The sequence below is a fragment of the Ursus arctos genome, unplaced genomic scaffold (genome assembly GCF_023065955.2).
Source record: "Ursus arctos isolate Adak ecotype North America unplaced genomic scaffold, UrsArc2.0 scaffold_24, whole genome shotgun sequence".
Classification (NCBI taxonomy): Eukaryota; Metazoa; Chordata; class Mammalia; order Carnivora; family Ursidae; genus Ursus; species Ursus arctos.
Window position 1 is genome coordinate 30039862 of NW_026622919.1, and position 24854 is coordinate 30064715.

The 24854-nt window shown below is 53.8% G+C and overlaps 1 protein-coding gene across 1 annotated transcript; it reads right to left on the minus strand.

The window, feature by feature from the left end:
• Positions 1-836: 836 nt before the first annotated feature.
• Positions 837-21748, minus strand: TRIM25 (tripartite motif containing 25). Its single transcript, XM_026517405.4, has 9 exons — positions 21022-21748; positions 17023-17118; positions 14294-14527; positions 11566-11737; positions 9968-10033; positions 8284-8310; positions 7866-7943; positions 7686-7784; positions 837-4568 (listed from the first exon to the last, which is right to left on the minus strand). Exons 1-9 carry the CDS (start codon positions 21622-21624, stop codon positions 4039-4041), a joined length of 1905 nt encoding a protein of 634 aa, XP_026373190.2. The 5' UTR covers positions 21625-21748; the 3' UTR covers positions 837-4038.
• Positions 21749-24854: the final 3106 nt, after the last annotated feature.

Consider the following 24854-nt stretch of genomic DNA (forward strand, 5'->3'; position numbering starts at 1 on the left):
CTAGAGTTTGGATTCTACAGGCTGGAGGATGCTGTCCCAATGGGACCGCCTTTGCTTCAGACAGCAGCCACACTTCGGGGGTCCCCAGGCCACCGACACTTCTGACTGGCCAATCCAGAAGGTAATGCTAACCTTGAAAATGAGAGTTATATCACCAGCAAAAATAGATTTATTCAGGAATAGCAGAGAATTGCAATTAGGGACATGCAAGTCATGGCAAAACCACACCCAAGTCCTGAGAACAAAGGGGAGGAACACTTTTATAGAGGAAACGGGGGTAGCTGGGAAGGCTGTTATGAACGAAAAGTCTGTTGGAGTAAACTGGGAGTTCCAGGTGTAGTGGCTTTTCACTGGCTGAGTTGTAACAGCCTCTCGTTGGCTGGGCTGTTGCCGGGGGAGGGCAGTAAAGTTACTACCCCTCCTGCTGGGGTGGTGAAGTGTAGGCTTCTTCCTGCTGGGGATGCAAGGTACTCTCTTCCCATTGGGTCTGCAAAGGGCTGCAAGGAGTGGTATAGCCTGAGAGCTCCCCCTGCCAGCCTCCCAACTCCATTTTTTTTTTTAAGATTTTATTTATTTATGAGAGAGAGAGAGAGCATGTATGAGCGGTTCGGGAAGCAGCAGAAGGAGAGGGAGAAGCAGACTCCACGCTGAGTGTGGAGCCCGAGGCAGGGTTCAAACTCACGACCCTGAGATCATGACCTGAGCTGAAACCAAGAGTTGGACTGAGCCATCCAGGTGCCCCCCCCCCATTTTAAGGAAGGTTTCCTTTATTCAGTTTTGCAGCTCCTGAGGTGTCTTAGTCTGAAGTGCTATGACAAAAAACACCAGAAATGGGGTGGCTTAAATCACACACATTTATTTCTCACAGTTCTGAAGGCTGGAGGATCCAGCCAACATCCAGTGCTCGTTGATTCGAAGTGTGGTGAGGAACTGCTTCCTGATTCAGACACCCGTCTTCTTGCTAGGGCCCCACATGGCAGAAGGGGTGAGGGAGCTCTGGGGGGGGGGGGTCTCTTTACAGGGGCACTCATCTCATTCCTGAGGGCTCCGCTTTCATGACCTAATCTCTCCACCCCTTACCATTATATTGGGTGTTAGGTTTCAACGTATGATTTTTGAAGCAACACAAACATCCCATCTGTGGCATATGACCACCCTCGGGCTCAAGAATTCATGAGAACTTCTTTTAAAAAATTAACAAGAACTCAGAGAACTTAGAAAATGCAATACTTTTCAGCGTGTGTAGACACTGCATACAATGTCCGGGATGGGAGAAGTACCAGATGCTGCTTTGTTACATTCACAGAGTCTAAGGCTTGTCAACCAGCCTCAGCCCTAGTCGTTCTCGTGGGTTTTCAAAAGATCCGTGCCTACAGCCCTAATTGTGTCCTGAAAAATCGACTCCTTTAAAAAATCAGCCCATGAAATAATAGCTCGAATATTCCGAATTAACTAAAATCAATATGGGGGGGATAAAGTGATGACATCGCATTATTAGTTACAGATCACAGATCCATTTCAGAGTAATGAAAACAGAGGCACCGGCCGGTCTTGAATAATACAAATCCCTGACCCTGACCTGCTCATGCCAGAGTGGCCGAGTCAGTCCCTGATACCTGCGTCTGGGGTAGTAGTTTTATGTTTGTTTCTGGGGATTTCTGACTCTTCCCCAGGGCACCAGGGGGCGTCTCCTCCATGATGGGATGGAAAGAGTAGCAAGCGGAGGAACCCAAGACCTCCTCATCTGACTTACTTGCGAAAGGAGAAGTCAGATGAATACAAAGTTGCCCCAACCTCGAGGACTCTGTGTGGGGCAGGGGCGAGGGAATGCTACCGTCTCACCACTGCAAACAGAATGGCTCGAGACAGCAAGGGCTTCCATCTCCAGAGCACCTTGCACGGAGCTCAGCTTGGGCTACCTACTTGCCTCTCTCATGCACGGGGGGATCCGTGCTTCCCTGTCCTGAGCTGTCTGACCCCGGGCGAAGAGCGCTCTGTTGCCCTCAGCTCGGCAGAAGACAGCCACGGCGGGACCCCCAGATTCGTCTTCGGCATTCTCCTCCTCTCAGCCCAGCTGTTTCCAAGGAGGAATTGGCTTCAGACAAGGCTTTTGTTTCAGAAGATCAATGAAGATGCTTTGACCTGGGCCAACAGCAGAGAAGAATCACCAAAGAACTCTTCTTCCCAGGATCAAAGGAAGAAGACTTTTTAAAAAACCACATCTTGGCTACTGCAGGGATCTCCTCCCTACAAAGATCATCTCCCTCCCAAGGAAGTGAAAGTCCTTGCCGGGAGAGGACACAGAACACCTCTGTCAGGAATTTCCGGTGCTCCGGGCCTGATTGGAGTGCCCCGGAATTCCAGAGCAAGGCCAAAGATGTGTTACATTCTCAAATATTCATAGGAGAGGTCTGGGGTCCCCATGCCCCCAATGGTGACCCCTTTTTTATACCACAAAGAGCCTGATCCGAGCTCCCCCTCTTAGGAAAGTCCAGAGCAGGATTCGTTTCACCAACAGGAGGCTAAATTCCTCCCACTTCTGGATTGGGAATTTACATCCTGACAACATCAGGAGACAAGGAGCTCAGGAAATTCTGGCAATCCATTCCCTCCTCCCCTTTCGCAGACTGGGGTTATTTTCACTGCACAGAAGCACTGCAGGAAAGTTAGCCCCTTGTGCTCGAGCCCTGTTTCGCGTTCTCTCCCTGGCCCTTAATTAAAGTCTCTGTGCCCCCGTGGCCTGGTCAATCCCCACATCTGGAATTGGTTCAAAGGAGGAAAAGAGAAGGGGCTAGAGCCAGTGACAGGTATCTGACGCCCATGCGGGCCAGCACGGGGCGTGCAGCCGGCGGCCAGGGGTAAACAGGAATGCTGCCGCTTCCCAGGGATCTGCTAGAAGACGCTTTGGGCCATAGGTAGTCACCCTAGCAGGTGAGCTAGCATGGTCCCCGAGGCAGCCCCGCATGACCTGTTCGCGTGATTACAGGCTACAGAGATCAAGCCCAGCTGTCCACTCGGACTGTGCTGGCCACCGAGGTAGCTCCACCAGCCAGCCCAGGATCTCACAGTCCTGGGGAGCAGAGGCGATCACTGAGCCCGGCTATCAGTAAGAAGGCAAGACGACACTCTACTAAGAGCAAAACATCACGCCGTCAAGCCAGAGCAGGGTCGCTCTTGCCCTGTGGAGTTCCTTGCCCCAAAGCCTACGCTATGGGAAGCAGGCCTCCCACGAGGCTCTGTGGGTACAGCCAAAGAATGTCTGCCGAGAGTGGGAATGGGAGGGGTTTGCATCTGTGGGACCTGGGTCACCTTGACCTTGAATCACAAATTCCACAAAGGCTGACTCAGATCATGGTTCAGAACCTTAGCCTGAAAAGCTTCCTGTTGCATTAAACATTTGGAAAACCATCGGCGGGGTGTCAGGTACGAGGAGAGGAAGGGGAGCAGGGCTATTTTCCAATGGAGGGAGAGGACACACTTCTTCCAGAAACTCTGATCTGGGTGGAGACCTGCCATGGGTAGTTTCTCTTAAGGACAGAAAATAACCAGGAGTCTGAGCACACACCCAAATCCCCACATGTTGGGGGGGGGAGGGTGTTGGGTGAATAATATTGAAATTCAATTACTTTGGAATTTTTTTTAAATCTATTGAGTTGAATAGCCCTATAGAGAATCATCAAAAGCTCCAGAGAGCAAAGGCACTTATACCACGTCGCCTGAGAAAGAGCGTGTTGCGGCTACAGACTCCCTCCCGGAGGAAAGGGTACCCCAAAGCCCCGTCCGGTGCCAGCACCTGGACACCTACCAGAGCAAGGAGGAGGCGGTCACCCTGCCCTGACGGGCACCAGGAGGTGGACGTGCTTCCTGGTCCACCACGCCATCACCCCCACCCCTTCCCCCGGCCAGATCTCTCCTTGTACCCCATCCCCCGGCCCTCCGCCTTCCACCAGGTCCCTTCCCACACTCTCAACGCTTGGGAGTCTCAGGAGGCTCGCGGAGCGGTCGGCCGGCGGCTCCGTGGCCGCGGCCTGGGCCCACCTACTCGTAGGAGCAGATGGACAGCATGGCTCCGGCGGAGAACACCCAGAAGGCGGGGTACAGCGCTTCTGTGAAGTCCACCTTGAACTTGTACATCAGGTGGACCTTGTCGGCGACGGCGAAGAAGAGGACAAAGCCATGGTCGCAGTTGAGAAGCACGCCGACCCGCGTGGCCTTGGTGGGGGGCAGCGTCTTCTCCACGTTGCTGTGCCACGCGGAGATCTTGGTGTTGAACCACTCCACGCACCACGAGGCACTGTTGCGGCCGAGGCGGCTCTCGGGGCCCTGGCGCGGCATGCTGCCGTAGCAGACGCCCACCCCGCAGAAGTTGTTCCTCTGCAGCTCCACCTCCCAGTAGTGGATGCCCTTCTTGTAGCAGTGCAGGCCCAGCACCTGGGAGCAGTACGTGAACCTCTTGGGATGCGGCTGGTAGGTCAGCGGTGCGTCGGCCACAGAAGCGACAGTGTAGTTCTCCGACAGGGCCACCTTGTTGTGCGCGGTGTTGTAGTCCAGGCTGAATTTAACGGCATCTAAGCAAGCATCACCCAAGGGACCGATTACAAGGAGCCCGAAGCGCTCTCATGTCTAAGCCTTTCCCCAACCAATAGTCCTTCTTCATTTTATCCATCCGTCCATCCTTCCACCTAACCATCTATCTACCCACCCACAGATCCGTATCTCCATCCATATCTCCATCCATCCGTCATCCATACACACGTCCATCCATCCCTTCTGTTCAGCCAGCTAGACATGTGTCCATCTGTCTATCCAGCAACCCAGCCAACTGTCCATCTATCAGTCACCCATCTGTCTATTCGTCCACTCAAACCCATTTACCAAGCACCTGATTCTGGGCAAGACACACAACTCTGACCAGACATGGTACCTGACCTCATGGCAAGGCAAGCCCATCAGTGACAACACTGTGAGGCCGCACTCTGCTAAACGGTGGGCACACTGCTCTAGGGACTAGTGGCTCTACTTGAAGGGTGCGGAGAGCACAGGGGAACATTTAGCAGGTAGGCTGGAATCTGAGCCAAGCAACAGGAAGCTTAGAAAAATTAAAAAGCAAGCAGAGTGGGGCAAGGCTATTCTGGGCAGAGGGGACAGCGAGAGCAAAGCTTGGAGTCACAAGGATGGTGGGCATGTGCTGTGACCAGGGAAGGTAGGGCAGCTGGGAGAGAGGCCCTAGCAGGAGAAGGGAGACAGGTCAGGGCCACAGAGCAGAGAGCTAAAGGGTCTAGACTACTTGGTGGGCAGAAGGGAGCCAAACACAGCAATTACCTAAATATTATTCCTGGTCGGGACACTCTCATGGCCTCCCTACCCTTCCTGCCACACTTCAACCAGCTCCAGGAGATCTGAAGACTGGGCTCAGCTGGGTGTTGTCTTTACGCTCAGCCTCCTTCCCCGGACACACCCATCTCTCCCCTCCCGTCCCAGGAGACCCTGCCCTGTGAGAGACAGGTCTCCAGGCAGCCCGACAGAAGGGAAATCCCTAGCTTGAGAACGTGGAACCAAGACACTGGGGTTTTCACCACTGCCTGCCACTCCCTTGCTAGGTGGCTCAGGGCAGGATGCTTTTCACGGAGGCCTGAGGTTCCCCCTCCCTCCAGGGCAAAATGAACGGAGGACGGAAAACGTTCTCTAAGGTCCTGCATTGCTAGAATTCCCTCTCTTTGCTCACGTGGCTGCTCTCACGGAGCCTAGGGCTCCAGAAACACATGGCTCAGCGTGCCACCAGCAGCCCTGCGGCACTCAGCTCTGGCCAGCACCAGGCCTGGCTCTTGCACGGGGGCGGGAACAGCCCGAAGCTCCGCGGAGGCAGGCCCTGAGACAGCCCGGGCCACCGCAGCTGCAGAGGAAGGAGGGCCAGGGGCGTGCGCTGCAGCGGGAGGTCTCGGCTACCGCATCCAAGGGCGTGCGGATGCCTGCGTGAGCTCGAGGGTGCCGATGGGAAACAGGAAGAGCCAGAGCTGGAAGAGCCTAGAGCCGGTGCTGACGAAGGAACGCCAACCACTTCCAGGCGGTCAAGGGAGGACAGGCTCACAAAGGTGCTTAAGAAGGAGCACCCACGGGGCGCCTGGGTGGCACAGCGGTTAAGCGTCTGCCTTCGGCTCAGGGCGTGATCCCGGCGTTGTGGGATCGAGCCCCACATCAGGCTCCTCCGCTAGGAGCCTGCTTCTTCCTCTCCCACTCCCCCTGCTTGTGTTCCCTCTCTCGCTGGCTGTCTCTCTCTCTGTCAAATAAATAAATAAAATCTTAAAAAAAAAAAAAAAAAAGGAGCACCCAGACGCCTGGGCGGCGCAGTCATTAACCGTCTGCCTTCGGCTCAGGGCCTGATCCTGGGGTTCCGGGATCGAGCCCCGCATCGAGCTCCCTGCTCCGCTGGGAGCCTGCTTCTTCCTCTCCCACTCCCCCTGCTTGTGCTCCCTCTCCCGCTGGCTGTCTCTGTGTCAAACAAATAAATAAAATCTAAAAAAAAAAAAAGAAGAAGAAGAAGAAGAAGAAGGAAGCCCAGAGGAGCAGGTGGTGCCCAGGGGGAGCACAAAGACTGCGGACAGAGGGAGTGTTCCCTTCTAGAAGGATGAATGCCGCTGAGAGGTCCAGCCAACTGAAGGCTGAAAGGTGTCCTCGACGTGTAGCTGCACGGAGGCTGCCGCCAGCCTCAGCCAGAGCTGGCCCACTGGAGGGCAGGGACAGAGGCCAGACTCGAGGCTCCCGCCCCTCCACAGGGGGGCTTTTGGCAACACAGAGACGTGCAGCTAGCAGCGGGAAGGGGGTCAAGCTCCCCGGGGGTTCTGACACGCAGCCACAGGAAGGTGGCTGTATTTTTCTGACTTCCCTCAAAAGGATCACGGGGGAAATGAGATTACCACACGGCTTTCTGCACTGGTCCCCTGTAGCCAGATCTTGCAGCCCTGGCCCGGGGCCCAGAAATTTGTATTTTTCACCAGTATTCAGGTGAAAGGGAGGCTTTTTGCATTGGCCGCTTTTGTGTTCCTTTGTTTGCTTTTGCTTTCACGATGAGGGGAATTTAAACATGCTGTGCAGGGGCAGGCTCCAGGAGAGCCGGTGAGGGTGAAGAGGTGCGGGTGGAAGGCCTAAATGAGAGCATGAGTGCAGACAGAGCAGGAGGAGCGGGACTGATGCTGGGGAGGGGGCAGGAGAGGGCAGGTGGAGATGCAGGAGAGATGGCAGTAACAAGAGGACAAGGGGCCCCTCTTCTCTGTGAAGCGGAGGAGGTTGGGTGGGACAGGGAGGAGACTGGTTATGGCAAGTGGGAAGGTTCTGGAATGGCTGCGGAGCCGAAGAGAAAACTGGAGCCGGAGTGCTGGCAGTGGGCCCCCAGCGATGCCCGAGGCACAGCGGTGGGCTGCAGGTGCGAGCCCAGAGAAAGGGGCAAGCTGGGCTCACACAGGGCTGGGTGTTCAAAGTACCACCTATGGAGTCTGCGCTGGCGAGGCGGGGTGTGGGGGAAGCGAGTGAGGCTGCGGCAACGTGGAGGGGGACAGGCCAGTGGCTAAGAAGGGGAAGGGGGAACCAAGCTGGACCGCCAGACAGAGGCGAGGGCAAAGAGGTGAGCAGAGCTACACAGGAGGGCCCGAGAGCAAACGGGATCGCTCCTCAGAGTGCCCGCTACTCACACTCCAGGAGCTCGGGCCTGGACTTGGCTAAGAAGGTCTCCAGCACCTTGGCCTTGACGGCCACCGCATCCGGCTGCATGGTGGTGGCTTTGCCTACATCTGGGTGAGGACACAGAGAGCGGTTTTCAGAACAAACTCAGCGTGGACATCCCACACTGCCCCCTGCCCACAATAACTCACTCTCCACGCCGGGTTGTTTTAGACCCGGTGACTGCTCCGGGGCTCCGAAGGTGGGCATCTTGGTGGCAGAGGCAGAGGCTGGGGATGAGGAGGAGAAACATGAACTGGACACATGACATAGTGACCAGATGGTCTGTCCTCCCCTCCACACTGATCTTCGAGAGGTGTTTCCGCAAACACACACCTGGGCCGTCGGAGCAAGACAGCCGCGTCCAGACAGGGCTGCGCTCATTGTTCGTCTCACTCACGTGCCCTTGGGCTCACCCCCGACCCCAGGCCCGCCTGCCATGATAGATCAGAATCACAGAACTCGGGCCCCATCACAAAACCCCGACCAGAGAGGTCAGCCTTTGCGGCCGGCATTTAGTTCCACACTTGGGCAATCTCAAGAAACAAGAGGCACAAATGCATAACTTACGAGGTTTCTTGGATTTCTTTTCTTCCTCTGAAAGAGAAAATTTTCTGAATTAAGATATTGTCAAGCACAGCACAATGACACTTTGAAAACACCATAATAGGGGCGCCGGGGTGGCTCAGTCAGTTAACTCTCCGCCTTCGGCTCAGGTCCTGATCTCAGGGTCCTAGGATCGAGCCCCAAGTCGGGCTCACTGCTCATCGCAGAGTCTGCTTCTCCCTCTCCCTCTGCCTCTGTCCCTCCCCCGCTCATGCTCTTACACTCTCTCGCTCTCTCAAATAAATAAAATCTTTTTTAAAAAAACCACCGTAATAATAATCATTTGCATGAATGTGACCCATACAAATAAAGCCAGGATGTTTCCCTGAAAACAAGCAAATGAATCTATGGTGACAGAAAACTGCATCAGCAGTTTTGGGGGCTGGGACGGAAAATGAGGAGCATGAAGGAATTTTCTGGGGTAATTCTTTAACTGGATTTGGGTAATGGTAACACACATACACGCTTACCAAAATTCATATTACTGCACATTTAAGATCTGCACGTTTTAGTGTAGTGTGTATCTCTATAAAAAAAAAAAAACAGGGGCGCCTGGGTGGCACAGCGGTTAAGCGTCTGCCTTCAGCTCAGGGCGTGATCCTGGCGTTCTGGGATCGAGCCCCACATCAGGCTCTTTCGCTAGGAGCCTGCTTCTTCCTCTCCCACTCCCCCTGCTTGGGTTCCCTCTCTCGCTGGCTGTCTCTGTCAAATAAATAAATAAAATCTTAAAAAAAAAAAACAAACAAACAAAAAAACCCCCACAAGAACAAAAAGGGAGTCAGCAAAGAAATGTGCTTGCCAAATATCACAATAGTTTTTAAACACTGTCCGGAGTGTATGCCTATGAAAACTGAGTTTAGCTAAAGCAATGACTCCCAAGCCAGCAGCATCAGCACTGCCAGGGAATCTGGAGGCAATGCAAACTTGGGTCCCACCCAAGAGCCTGCGGACTCTGACAGGCTGGATGTGGGGCCCAGCAACCTGGGTTTTATACATCCCTGGTGAGTCTGAAACATACTCAAGTTTAAGTGACCTAAAAGATTTCGGGTTCCCTCCGCCACCTTCCCCACCACTGGAATGAAACAGGGTGTTGTGGGTCTTATCCCTGCCAGTAAACAAACCCTGCTCTCTCCTATCAACCTCTGCTTCCCCGCCCGCCCCCACTCAGCCCCACAGGACCCTCTAGATCCCACTTCCGAGTCGTATTTCCAGACGCTGTCTTCCCTCTGGCCCCATCTCCTCCTCTCCCGCCCACTCCCACAGGACCAGCATCCTGGGAGGACCCCAGGCTGTGCGGCAGGTGTAGGGCACAGGCCCCCTCTGAGCTCCCGGCAATGGGGAGCCACTGCTCCTCCTGGACCATCGCCAGGCTCCTCCAGGGGGCGCTCTGCCCGAGTGCCAAAACTTGGGTGTCAGCAAACATTTCTCAAGACGCACGGGTGTTGGTAACCTTGCCGGCCCAGGCCGGCCGCATAGCCAGTGCCGACGGGCCAGTTCTCCTAAGCACCCCAGGGGAGCCCCTGCGACAGCCCGTCCATCTCCACTCGGTTGGGGCCATGGCCAGACTCATCTACAGAAGCACTCGGGCCCCTGCGGCCATGTGGGACGGGCTGGCGGGAGCCCCAGGAACAGCAGCAGGGTTACTTACTCAGGACCTTTTTCACGAACTGTACGGGTTTGTGCGTGGATGCTGGGCCATGCTCTCCGGGGTTCCCTGTGCCAAAGAAGAAGGGGTTAGTTCATGCCGCTCTTCCGAAGCAGCCCTAGGGCCGGCTTTGCCAGGGGCAGGGCAGAGAGGGTTTACAAAGCTGATTCCCACTGACTTTCCTTCTCCAGTCCTTTACAAGAGCGAGAAACAAAGGTGACAAAAAAATGAGTTTCGTGTGTCCCTCTTTTCTTAGGCTTAAATTGTAGCTGGGGTCAATGTTTTCTCCGCCAGCGCCCTGACCTCTGAAGCCTCTCTGAGGTTCCAGTTCTTCCTGTGTCAACGGGGATGAGCCCTTTGCTTGTGGCGATGAGGCCAAGAGGCCTCGTTCCTCTCTCTCTGGTTTTTCCATCACCCTTCCCCAGACCAGCAATCACTGATATAGCAGGAAAACAAATATGCATGGTCAATTCATCAACAGCTGTACCTTCCACATACAGCATGCCATGCCTGTTTCCGAGGCCCTTCTGCAAGGACTCTCAGCTCAACACGCTGAAACTCAAGCCCCTCCCCCGGGGTTACACCGTAAGTAAGAGTCACTATGTGCCAGGCTCTGTGCTAGGCACTGGGGAGAGCCCCTGCCCTCACAGAGACTGCAATCTAGTGGGGGAAGAACAATATGACAGATGTGCAAAGGCTCCCAAGGGATGATAAGGATCCTGGGACCCAGTCTGAGGAGTGGGAGTGGTGGTGACAGGAGGTTTGCTGAGAAATACAATGTTTCAACTGATCTCTGAAGGGTGAGAGGAGTGAACTAGTGAGGATGGTGGAGTCTAAGCCTTCTGGGCATTGGGAAGGGCACGTACAATGGCCCTGTGGCAGGAAGCTGAGCATATGCGAGGGACTGCATGCAGAGAGATGTGTGGGAGGAGGGGGCACTTCAGGGCTGGTGACACGGACAAGGCCTGACCAGGCAGGGGTTTGTAGAACAGTGTCAAGAGTGTGGTCTGAAATCAAAAAGCAATGGAAATTCTCTGAACAGAGTGAGGGGAGATGGTCCCAGGAGATCAGATTTGCACCCTGAAAAGCTCTCTCTGGCTGCAGCAGGAGTGGATGTGAAAGGGCTATCTAGAAAGCCATGCAGTTGGGGGCAACAGAAAGCAGGCAGGTGGCAGCTGGCAGGGGGGCCGGCCGACTGAGTCAGGAGAAATTTAGGAAGTAAAATCTGTGTGGCTTGGATACAGGGGGGCAAGAAAGAGGGTGTCAGAGAGGAATGCCAGGTTTCTCTGACCCAAAACTAGCCATCCCCACCAAATACACTGAGAACCCAGAGTCCATTCAAAAGCCATCGGAGCCAGCCTCAAGATCACACACAAGAACAGCCCGTCCAGAAAGTCCCGTCGCTAACATCGAGGCGCCCAGAAACGTTTTCGGAAGGGTGGCTATAACTGAGGAGGATTCCCTGCTACCTCCCAGGTGGAGGGCTGATGTGTCCGGACCCCTGCGACTCAAGCCCCAGTGCTCTGGATCAAGACCCTCTTCCCCATCCCCTCCCATTCCAGAGGTCCCAGTTGGGGAGCATGGGGGTTGCTAATGGTCACCTGAGCCGGTGGGTTCCTCGGGCTTCTTGTCCTGGGACTGCTTGATAAACCGCTTCAGCTCGGCTTTGAGGTCTGAGGTGCCCTGGCAGACACCCTTTATCAGCTCCTGGTTCAGCTCCACCTTGGGGACGTAGACTGGCTTTGTGGAGATGCCCTGCACTTTTATCCCTTTCTGAAACAAGGCGGGGCGTTAGTTCAGCAGCTCCAGGGAAGCCAGGGCCCCGGCTCAGGCCTCAGGAACCCCAGGAGGAGCTTCCCTGTGTCTGATCGGCCTTCTCAAATTACAGGCCAGAGATTGCTGGGAGCTAACATGCCACTGTTGGTCACAGCTGCCTGGATCTAGAAGGGCCCTCAGAGGCCACTCACCTACCAATGGAGAAACTGAAGTCAAGAAATAACACGTGTCAAAAAAAAACAAGACAAGAAAGAAGAGAAGAGAGGAGAAGAAAAGAGAAGAGAAGAGAAGAGAAGAGAAGAGAAGAAAAAAAAGAAAAAAGAAACAACAGGCATCCTGCCAGGAACTCTGCCAATTAGTGGCCAGGACAAAGTTGGGACACGAATCTCCTGACCCCCGTGGATAACGCTCTTCCGCTCCTCCCCCTGTGGCTGGCCAAGTACAGGAGATGCAGGACCATCTCCGGCCCTCCAGGACCTCTGAACACTCGTTCTAAAACTGGACAGGGATGCCTCTGGGGGCAAAGGGTTCAGCCAGGGCACAGCCAGTGAAAAGGAAGGCACTGACAGAGGCTCCCACACTTTGAGATAAAATCGGGTTATACGGCATCAAGAGGCCCCAGGTAGGGACTCAGAATCCTTCTCAGAAAGCTCTAGGCAGCTACTCCAACAAACAGGAGGGAACACGGAGGTGAAAGTCACTGGCGCCCAGCCCAGGCATGGAAAGAAGTCCATGCAGGGAGAAGAGAAGGTTCCCAGTCACTCCTGTACTCTCCCCAGGACCTAAACAAGGACTCTGGTCCTCTGAGGTGTCGCCGCCCCATCCATGGGGCTCACCGGAACACCCGCTGCATGCCAGGAGAAGGGGGCGGTAATACGGGCAGGCCTTCCCGAAGCAGCGGACGGCCTGAACACGTACGACAACAAGCACATCTAAATCCACGCCGCTGAGTGCTACAGCAGAGGCAGTGTGACCTGCTCGGTCACCAGTAATGCCAGAATAACGGGACCCAAGGAAGATGGCGGGAAGCTGGAGCGGCCCCAGAGAAAGGACAGGATTCCCTAGGCAGAGCAGGTCAGCCACGGCAGTCCCATCCGATGCCCAGGGTGTCTGGGGAATGGTGAGTGCTCTGCCGTGCTTACAGCACGGGGCATGGGCCGGGGGTGGGTAGCAAGAGAGGAGGCTGCTAGCAAAGACAGGGCCGGTCACCCAGGGCCTTTAGAAGGACACTTCCAGGGTCCACGGGGAAGAGGCATGGAGGGAAGGGGGTGGAAACGTACGCAGTAGGCAACATTCTAAGATGGCCCCCAAGAGGCCCACCTGCCCTGGGGTACGCACCCTGTATAGTATCCTCCCCCTGAGTACGGGCAGGACAGTGAATATGGTAGGATAGCACTCCTGTGATTCGGCTCCCTTGTATGGAAATACTGCAGACATAATGAAGATCCCAAATCTGATGGTTTTGAGTTCATCAGAAAGGTAAGTATCCTGGTGGGCCTGACTTAACTAGGTAAGAGCCGTTAAAAGGAACCAGGCTTACAAGAAAGAATGAAATCTTGCCATTTGCAACAACATGGAAGGATCTGGAGAGTATCATGCTAAGCAAAATAAGTCAGAGAAAGACAAATACCACATGATTTCACTCATTTGTGGCAATTTAACAAACCAAACAAACAAGCAATGGGAAAAAAGAGAGAGAGAGACAAAGTCAAACAGACTCTTAACTCTAGAGAACAAAGTGGTGGTTACCAGAGAGGAGGGGTGTGGTGGGATGGGGGAACTAGGTGATGGGGATTAAAAGCACACTTATCATGGCAAGCACTGAGTGATAATATGGAATTGTTGAATTCTAAAACTAATATAACACTGTATGTTAACTAGATACTGGAATTAAAATGTTAAAAAAAAAAAAAGAAAGAAACAAGAGGGGCACCTGGCTGGCTCGGTTGGTAGAGCATGTGACTTCTGATCTCGGGGCCGTGAGTTCAAGCCCCATGTTGGGCGCGGAGCCTACTTAATTAAAATTTTTAAAAAGGAGAGAGAGAAGACCAATAATCTAAGTAATCTAAGCAGAAAAAAAAAGGGACCAGGCTTTCCTGGAGGGAGAAATTCTCTGCTGGCTTTGAAGAAGTAGCTGGCAAGCCGAGAGAGGGCCACGTGCCAAGGAACGGCAGCAGCCGCTGGGAACCGAGAGCAGCCCTCAGCCGACAGCCCGCGAGAGAGCGGGGCCCTCGGGCCTGCACCACGGGCACTGAATTCTGCCACGAGCCGCAGTTCCAGAAGGAATGCGGCCCAGCCAGCCCTCAGACGGAAAGCCCCTAGCCGTGTCCTGACCCCCGAGCCGCGGGGAGTGTGAGACAACACACAAATGCTCTTCCAAACCACTAGTTTGTGGTAAGCTGTCACGGAGCGCAGAGGACGGACCCGGCGTGTGTCTCGGAGCTGCTTCCAGGCACGTCTTCCAGCCCCGACTCCTGGCGGGCCCACGGCCCCCGCCGTCAACAGCATAATGGCGGGCGGGAAGCGCGTTCCACCATCTTCGTTGAGACCTACCTCCAGAAACTCATACTCGTCCCCCTTGGTCAGGGCAAGCTCAACTTCCTCCTTCAGAGCCTGGATCTCACTCTTCTTCTTGAGAAGGATCTGGTAAATGTTGTCGAACTTGGTATTGACCCTCTTCTCCTCTTCCTTTATCTTTCGTGTGGAGGTGGCCTCTGCGGCGTCGATGAGCGCCTTGATTTCCATGTATTCCTGTCGAAGCTGCTCTGTCTTCTGATGTGCTGTCTCCTGACAGGGCCAAGACACAGGGGCACCCATCAGACAGGCAAGAAAGTGAAGCCTGGGTACCAAGTGCTGGTGAGATGTGCAGCGCCAGACTCTTACCGGTACCCCGCGGGAGGACAAAGGGGCACAACTGCTCTGGACGGGAATGTGGCAAAGTCTAGTGAATCTGATCCCGGGAATATCCTCTGGAAAAACACTCAGACGCCCGCCCCAGAGACAGACACAAGAATGCTCTGCTGAATGCTCTGCTGAATTAGCAGAACCCCGGGAACAACCAAATGTGTATCGATAAGATACAAATCTGCAAATCATTCATAGGATAGAATATTAAATAGTAATGAAAGTTAATGAACTGCGGCAACGCACGGACAAATGTCCACGAGGGGAAAAAACAACGTGCAGAAGAAGACATAGGGCGTGGTGCCCTTTGTATAAAGCTTAGGAACAAAGAGAATGGCTTCCTCTCGGTTAAGAGAACACCCTGGAGTTTCCCAGGGCACATGGCTGCCCCACCACACACGACGTCCCCAGCCTCCCCTGCAGCCAGACTCGGCCACGGGGTGCAGCGTGAGCAGAAGCGGTATGAGCAACACTCTTCTTCCCTGTCCCCTCCGCAGGCGAGAGCAGAGACGTCACGGCGGCCCAGCTTCAACCAGGGGTGAGAAACCCCCTGCAGTAGTCGGGGAGTAAGACAGACTGAATCCTCAACGATCACGTGGAGCCGAGACTAGCAGAGCTTGTCTAGGCGGCTCACGTCTGGCACTGAACTGCCAAAGGGAGCAAAAGAAACTTCTATTTTATTTAAGCCTCTGAATTTGGTGTGGGAGTTGGGGTTAATCTCTGTTAGCAGTTTGGCCCGCCCCCTCCAAGCAGCACATGCACCTTCCGCACATGCCCTCACCTAAGCCGCACGGCCACCGTCACGAAAAAGTTGGGACTCCGTTGTGCCGCTGGGAAAACCGAGGCTCGGAGATCTGCCCGCAGGAGGCAAGTAGCACAGGCTACCATGTAACAGAGCTGGTATTCTAACTCAGAACTCATCTAATCACACCGCAGCTGCCACAATAAAACCAGACGCTGCCGCTCTAGAGGAGGGTATAAGCTCAAATCTTCTTTCAATATATTCCTTTAGGGGCGCCTGGCTGGCTCAGTCAGACGAGCATGCAACTCTTGATCTTGGGGTGTAGAGATTACTTAAATAAATAAACTTAAAAAATATATATATTTAAATATATATCAAATATAAAATATAAAAATACATATTTAAATATATATTATATATATGTATTCTTTCAATATATAATATTGAAAACCTTATAAAACTTGGGGCGCCTGGGTGGCACAGCGGTTGGGCGTCTGCCTTCGGCTCAGGGCGTGATCCCGGCGTTCTGGGATCGAGCCCCACATCAGGCTCTTCTGCTATGAGCCTGCTTCTTCCTCTCCCACTCCCCCTGCTTGTGTTCCCTTTCTCGCTGGCTGTCTCTATCTCTGTCGAATAAATAAATAAAATCTTTAAAAAAAAAAAAAACCTTATAAAACTTATAAAAACTAGACCCCCCAAAATCTCTAATTCTACCACTCCAATGCTTGTACTATAATTCTGTTACTATACTTCCTTCCAGTCTTTTTCTCCTACACTTTCTGTAATGGGTTGAACGACCCCCCTTCTCCCCCCAAAGATAGGTCCAGATTCCAGAACCTGCAAAGGTGACGTTACTTAGCAAAAGTCTTTGCAGATGTAATTAAGGTAGGAATCTGGAGAGTAAATTATCCTGGATTACCCAAGTGGGCCCTAAATCCAATGACAAATGTCCTTATTAGTGACAGAAGAAAAGACACGGAGGAGGAGGCCATGTGAAGACAGAGGCCAGGGCTGGAATGACACCAGCCACAAGCCTAGGAACGCCTGAGCCACCGGAAGCTGGAAGAGGCAAGGAAGGATTCTGCCCTAGAACCTGGAAGGGCGGCCCTGCCTTTGATTCTGAACTTCTGGCCTCCAGTACTGGGAGCGAACGCGCTTCTGTCCTTGTACGCTGAGTTGGTGGTAATGTGTTACGATAGCCCTAGAAAACGAACACGCTTGCTTTTTATAAGCAGATGTAACCTAGTGGGTATACACTCTGCTTCCTGCTTTTTTTCTCCATTAAATCGTGACCGCTTTTTATATCAGTACTTTTTTCTCACGATCTAAGTAAGCTCTATGCCCAATGTGGGGCTCGAACTCACAACCCCGAGATCAAGAGTCACATGCTCTACCAACTGAGCCAGCCAGGCGCCCCTCTATTACTACTTTACAGCCCTGATTTTTAGTGATCGCCCCCGTCCTTCCCGCACCATGGTCAGGGCTTGTGGACAGTCTTCAGTTTAGGTCTACGAAGGATCTTTCCTGGGGACATAGCTTTCTGGATGTCTTGCAAGATGGATGTCTATTCCCGACACCGGGCGTGAAACCAACCCAAGCCCGGGCCGAGGCTGGCGGTGGGAGCCCTGCCGCTCACCCGGACATCCCGCTGCCTGGCTCTCACGTCCTCGAGCGCCCTCGACGCACCGTTGATCTGACTGTATATGACGGTCAGTTTATGCTTCAGCTTGGTCTGCAGAGAAAACAACCAGCATGAGAAATCACCTCCCCCCGCCCCCACACCAGGGACTGCCCCTGGAATCTGTCCCACAGGTGGTTCTGCCACCCCACGTCTTGCCTGCCCATAGCTTTTTGAAGCATTCTCATTTTTATCGCCTCCCTTCAAACTGCTTGAGCAACAGTACAAGAAACAAGTTAGGAGCATAGGACTTGAAGACAGATGGACCAGGGTGCCAGCCCCTGCTCCCAGCTGTCCAAGCATCTCTCACCTGTGTCCTCGGCCAAGAAAGAGATACAAATGTTTCCACCTCCCGGGCCAGTAGCAGAATGACTGAAACAACGTGAGAACGCAGCACAGTGCCTGGATTTTAGTAAGGACAAACTAAACGGTCAGCTTGTATGATTAGCGGCTTCTTCAGTCGCACCCATTTTACAGACGATGAAACAGAGGCAGGAAAGTCAGCAAGGGGGCTGAGCGCACACAGAGCCAAGAACAAGCTGGAATGGTTGCTTCAGTGATGGCAGATGAGGTCATTCGAGCTAGCCCTTCCACCACAAACAACCAGAAAAGCAAACTGCTGGGAAGAAAAATCTGCTTCACCAGCAATGGAGAGCTAACCAAGCCGGGAAGGCTGACAGAGCCAAGAACTGGGAGAAGGCAATCCAGAGAGATAAGCCTGGAATCTGGGGGTCCTCTCCCAGAACCATCTGCCAATTCCGGAAGGCAGCTGGAAGAGTCACTGTTAACCTCGGGGAAGCATGGGGACAAGAGTCAAAGTCCAAGGCTCATTTGTTTGGCCCCACGGGTGGGGACCTCCACAGGCTACACACTAGGAATAAGGATGAACAAGCAGCAGCCCTGCCCCCCAACAGCTCAATCCCTGAAACTGAATTAAGGTGACTCAGAATTGCTAAGTCCCTAGCCACCTCCAGGAACCAAGGCCGATTACGCATGAAGGAAGATAATATCATCTGAGGCCTCCTAGTATTTCTATAAATTTCCAGAATCAATATGGGGAGTGTCCTCCCTCCCTGCTCAGGGCATAGACATGGGGAGGGAAAAAAACCCCAGCACCAGAATAATACCAGCCAGGGTTTCTCTTACATGCACTGCAAGCCAGGCACCGCTCTGGCGCTTCGCAGGTGCTAACTTACTGAAAGCTAAGAACAACGCTCTGAGGTGGGAGTTACCCGTCCTTTATAAACAAGGACATCGAAGAACAGAGTCACATCACTGCTAACTGGTGTTACAAGGTCTCCGTGTTATAATTAAAGCACTGAGTACACAAGAAATGTCTAGGAAACAACATTTACCTCCCCTAACGAGCTGGCTCAACACCCTCCAGCCTGCCCCCTCCGCTTTCCTGCCTCTCCCACTTCACCAGAGGTATTCAGGTCCTAAACCTGACCTTGAATCTGGATTTGAACAACCCAAAGACAGTCACCTATAAGGGCTGGAAGCAGCCAAGGCCATACTAACTTGACCCTGAAACCCCAAGTTATGATGATGTTTCAGATTCAACCTCTGTGACAATGCCCTTTGACCTGGGCCCTCACAGTGGCCAAGACAAACTGTGGGCCAAGGACAGAAGTCCAAGCCAAGGCAGATCCGGACTCACAGGTCCCAGAGCTGGAAGAGAACTCAGAACACCCGGGGGCTGCCAACGGTTCCACCTCCAACAGCCGCTCCCAGCAGTGCACCCCAAAATGCTATGTTTTGGAAAATTTTATCCACCATTAATGAAATGCATATATGACAGTCTCCTGATGGCAGAGAGGGGAGACTACGTGGCTCCAGACAAAGGAAAGTGGCCCAAGGACTTTGAGGGGCAACAATCCCCTCACTGAGGGTAGAGAACTTTTTGAAGTTCTGAGGATGTGTTCACAGCTCCGGGACTTGAGTCCTCCCTGAGGACGTGGGAGGCACAGAGTCCCGAGTCCACCCCGCACCACTGTCCAAGACAGCCACCCAGAGCTGGGGCACTGCCCAGATGGGGCTGGCTCTGTCCCAGTAGGGAGCAGCAGCAGGGTTAGAGGGGGAGGCTGATCAAAGGACTTGGCAAGCCAGGACAATGGTGGGGAGCGGGGAGGTGGCAAGGTCAGGCCTGTTACAAGGATTACAAAGCCAAGCGTGCATGATAAACGAGGACGCTGGGTGCAGACTCCAGCTCCAGGACAGGCTGAGAAGAACCCTCCGGCCTCTACTTGCCTTCTGCCTTCATGGATAAGATCTTCTAGAAGAGCCTTTTGGCAGGAGCCGGCCGCCCTGGTCCTCAGGGACAGGCCCGTGTACCCCGAGGCAAAGAAGATATGGGCAGCCTGACGCCCCCACCCCAGCAAGCGCTCTTCCACTCCAGGTGCCCAGAAATTACCCCTGCAGTGCTTAGCGCTCGCCCAGCGAGTAAGCAGACTCAGAATTCAAACCCAGGTCTCAACACCCAGCTCAGGTCGGGGCCAACCAGCCATCCGACGCGGGGACCCGCCTATGAAGCACTTCCCACGCCCTCCCAAGCTCATCGCCCTGGAGCCTCCTGACCACCTTGCAGATTGGGAGGGAATGCTGTTAATCCCATTTTACAGATGAGGAAGCGGAGGCTCAGGGAATTGCAGGGGCTTGCCCTAAACCACAGCTGATACAGGGCAGCGCCGGGCTTCTGGCTCGAAAGGCTTGGCAGGTTCTTTAGGACGGCAGGTGAAGACGCAGGTGGCCGCTCCTGACATGGTTGTGCCTCAGAGGTCAACTCTCAGACACTGCTTTGAGGTCTGGCCTCTGAGACTCAGGGAGGAAGTCCTGAGGGACCCAGCTCCGACAGAGAAGCAGGCCGGGCCCGGGAAGGGCTATGGCTGTTCAGGAGCAAGGCCTGCACCCTGGTCCTGGTGCTGCCGCAAACCTTGGCCAGGCCTCCCATCTCCTTCGACAACAGGACAGCCCTTGTTCTCCACGACAGGGCCTCGAGAATTACAGGCCATCAGGCCATGCGCTGGAGCTCAGGCTGATACAAAAAAGGTGGTCTGATTACACCTTTTCAGCCTCTGCCTTGAATCCACGAGGGAAGATATGATTTTCCCCCACACCACTAAAATCATCACAGACCTGGAAGGCCCCTTAGGGTCCCAGCTCCTAGCTTTACTGATGAAGACTCAGGCCCAGGGGCCAAACGCTGTGCTCAAAGTCACTCAGCCAGGGCAGAGGGCACTATGGTGCAAGAGTTTGGCTCTGCCTGTGGGTCATAGCCAGAGATAGCTGGCACTCTGCCCACCCTTCTGCTCGTAACGATCCTCCCTGCTCATTAGAACTCTCTGGCTCACGAAAAGCTTTTGTTCACATGACCTCAAGCCTCCAGGAATGTCCCATGTTCCAGGAACTTGGATATCAGGCTGGTCATGGGGAAAAGCAGCCATCTGTAGAGTCGAACCAGCCGGGGTCCCAATGCCTGCTTAGCCACTTACCAGGTCAGCTCAGGCTAAATTAACTTCTTGGCACCACCATTTCCTCAACTGTAAAATGGACCTAATTCTACCCACGTCTTGGGTGCTGCCAAGATTTAATGAGGGAACACAGGTAACCTCCTGGGCTCCTATCTGATGTTGGAAACCCTCTACTAAACACCACCAGACAAGTACTAGGCTTCAGGCAAGCGACTTCACCTGCCTTCAGCGGTCCCCTCTGTAAGACAGGAAGTAGGGGGAAGAGGGCGGACCACAGATGACAGAGGAGGGCTATATGTTCTCCTTGCCCCTTTCTATTCTGACATCCGGGACACCCCTGCCCCAGTTCTCAGGCCCAGCAAGACCCAGCAAGGCCCATCCTCCTATCCCAGGTCATCCGCAGTGGGCCAGGATGCCCACGGTGGCTCCCTCTCCACCACCCAGCAGGCCCAGGCTGCCTCCCTGTGCCCTCGCCCACCACCCCTACCTCCAGGTCGGCGCTGGCCTGGCTCAGGGACGCGGGCGAGCAGGCCTTGTGCTCCACCAGGCAGATGTGGCAGATGCACTCGTCGTGCTGGGGGCAGAAGAAGTCCCGCAGCCGGTTGTGCTGGGGGCACTTGCGGCGCATCAGGTCCTGGACGGGTGGCTGCAGCTGGTGGTCCCGGAAGGCGGGACTGTCGAAGTGCGGCTGCAGGTGCTCCTGGCAGAAGGAGGCCATGCACACCAGGCACGTCTTGACGGCGGGCTCCTTCAGGCAGTGGTCACAGGCCACCTGGCCCGCCGGGCTGGACGCGGGAGTGCGGGCGGGCAGCTTCCAGCCGTCGGGGGGCGGGGGCGCCGCCGGGGCCTGCTCCGCCTGCAGGAACTGCTCCACCACCGCGCACAGCACCGTGTTCTTGCGCAGCTGCGGCCGCGCGTGGTAGACGGCGCGGCAGTGCGGGCACAGATACGGCGGGCCCTGGGTGGCCCACGTCCCGTCCAGGCACGAGCTGCAGAAGTTGTGGCCACACGGGGTGGTGACCGGCACCTTGAAGGGCTCCAGGCAGATGGAGCACGACAGCTCCTCGGCCAGGGGGACCAGCTCCGCCATGGCGCTCCTGGGGACGCGACGGGACGCGCTGGAACGGCGGCAGCCACTGCCCCGCGACCGCCCCAGGCCCGCGAGGAAATGAAACTGAGCAGCGGAGGGGCGGGCCCCGCGGCCCTTCAGGAAGTCACATGGGCGTGGGGTGGGGCGGCTTGGGGCGGGCCGCGAGGGGGGTCCCGGGGCGCCGGGGGTCGTGGCGCGCGCCGAGCCGCTCAGCCGCGCGGGGAGCCCCGACGGCTCCGCCCGGTGGGCGCGGGCGCCGGCTCGGGGTCTCAGTTTGTCCCGATGAGCCGCGGCGGTTTCTGCCCGCCCGCCCCCACCCCCGGCGGAGGAGGAAAGCCGCGGGGCAGGTGGAGAACAGAGCAGGCAGCGCGGGGCTGGGGGAGTTCCCCGCAGGAAGGCACTGGGTGCGGGCGAGACTGTCAGTCCGCACTGGCCTTCAAGACCTAAGTGTAGAACGGTGAAGCTGCCCCTCCCCGCCCCCTTTTTAAACCCTTCCTTCCTCCCCCCTGGTTGGGCTCTGGCCCATCGGCGTCCAGCCCCTGAAGGCCGGAGCCCCGGGGCACACACTCAAAGAGCTGGCGAGTTCTTTCCATACCAACCAGGAGAATATGCAGTTTTGTTTCATTTTAATTTCCAGTCCTACTTTACTGGGGTTTGCAGATATCCCAGTTTTAACAAAGGTTTTCTCTCTCTCATTGACCCACGGGCGCGCGCGCACACACAATAATTTTGAAACAAATGTTTTTCTCAAAATAGTTTCTTTAGATTTATTTCCTTTCATTCGTTCAGCTCTGTTCCCCTGGCCTGGGTGCAGGAAAAGTGGGTGTACAGGAGAAGAGAAGTATTCAAGAGACCGGATGGGGGACAGAAAAGAGAGGTAGGGTTTTGGGAAGAGTTAGCTGGAGTTTGCCTTAAGGACAGGGTGAGCCTCAAAAATAAGGAAAAGGTGAATGTCTTAAACTGCTAAAAGTAAAAGCTGCCGTTGATAGGGCACCTACTCCGTGCAGACAAGTCACGTGCCTTATCTCTTACAATCCTATCGCCACTAGAAGACAACTTACTATGTCCATTTTACAGAGAAGGATCCCGGATTTTGTTTTTTTAAGTAATCTCCCCGCCCAAGGTGGGGCTCAAACTCGGGACCAAGAGTCTGCTGCTCAAGGATTGAGCCAGCCAGGCACCCTCCCCAAACCATTTTTTTTTTTTTTTTAAGTAATCTCTCCGCCCAAGGTGGGGCCAGACTAGGGTCACATATTTTATACAAAACAGAACTGAGATTCTAACTCAGGATTGCTTTGGTTAAAATTCTAATTCCTGGTTTTCCTATTTTATTCATCCAAGACTCTTAACCCCATTTTTTCTCTTTTGTATTGCGTTGCTGTTCTCTGCTTGGGGAGGAGGAAGGCGGAAAGCAACGAGGGGTTAGGAAATCAGATTCGTGCATAGTATCTCATTTAATCCTCACACTAAATCTTTGAGGTAAGTATTATTATCTCATGTTACAGATGAGAAAGCCAAGGCTTAGAGAAACGAAATAACTTGCCAAAGACAACAGATACCGGCATGCAGACTATCCCATTCTAGAAGCCAAATGTTTCCTACTAGATGTCACCCCCTCAGGGGAAGGATGGAGCCGTTTCTAGGAAATAAACTCAGTGAAACACCCAGTGACTTAGCTCTTGTGGGTGAGGTGGCCTGGTGACTCAGCCAGAATGTCTGTAGAATTTTCTGAGCGTTTAGAAGGACTAGTGAGTGAAGAGGACTCAGGGGCACATAGTTTATGTTTATCAAATTCCGTGCAGTAGATACTAAGACCTACTGAGCCAGGGAAGCTGAAGAAAGGCCCCATTTACTCACGCTCTATAGTTCACCTTGCATCTGGGTAAACCAAAGAAGCTACTTGCCCACTCCAAGGGGGAAGCAAGGAAGTGAATTGTTCTCTGAGTTTCATCCTGGCCCCTAAACACCTGATAACATCTAAGAAGATCCGGGTCCCAAACATGTTCCAGGACATTAGCTTCGAACAAACCTCGGCCCACGCTGGCATCGATTCCCCTACCTTCGGTGATTTATGCAAGAACACCTATTGTTCACCTGACGCTCCCTTTCTTTGGACCGTACCCTGGATTCCTGAAGGAACACATACCCTGGACCCCTTTCCTGTATAAACCCCTAGTCCCAAGTGACGGGCACACTCACTTTTCCTTTTCCGAGTCTCCCAGACACTCCGTCCGCTACACCCTATCACTACTCGGGAAGCCCTGTGTTCACTTCCTCCTGGCTGGCACCTGATTCCTATCCTGCCCGAAGCCAAAGGCCCTCCTGACTGGTCCTGTGAGGACCCCCTGTGGGTCCTCAGACCAGGCCTGCCAACATCACTACTATGCTAGATTCATCCCACTGTGGTTAGAGAATAGGCTTTGGATTCTTTCAATCTTTATTTTTATTTTTTTTTTAAGATTTTATTTATATATTTGACAGAGCGAGACAGCCAGCAAGAGAGGGAACACAAGCAGGGGGAGTGGGAGAGGAAGAAGCAGGCTCCCAGTGGGGGAGCCCGATGTGGGACTCGATCCCATAACGCCAGGATCACGCCCTGAGCCGAAGGCAGACGCTTAACAACTGAGCCACACAGGTGCCCCAGGATTATTTCAGTCTTTTAAAATTTACTGAGACTCGTTTTATTTCCCGAATGTGGTCTATCTTATTGTGGGTTACTGTTTGCATGGTATCTCTTCTTCCGTCTTTGTACTTTCAACCTACTTGTGTCTTTGAATCTAAAGTGTGGCTTTTGTAGCCAGCATATAGTCAGATCGTGTTTTTTTATGCATCCTGCCAACCTCTGCCTTTTCATTGGCGTGTTTAACTCATTTACATTAAATTAATGATAAGGTAGGACTTAGATTTGCCATTTGCTATTTCTTTTTATGTCTTACATCTTTTTTGATCTTCTGTTTCTCCATTACTGCTTTCCTTTGTGCTAAATATTTTCTAGTGTACTATTTTTATTCCTTTGTTATTTCTTCAAATATTCTTCCTGCCCTCCCTCTCTCCCCTCTCCTCCAGGAACTCCCATTCTGTGTACGTTGGTGTGCTTGTTGGTGTCCCACAGGTCTCTGAGGCTCTGTTCGTTCTCCTTGATTCTTTTCCCTTTCTGTTTTGCAGACCGGATCATCTCAATTGATCTGTACGTCCAACTTCACAAATTCTTTCTTCCGCCTGCTCAAATC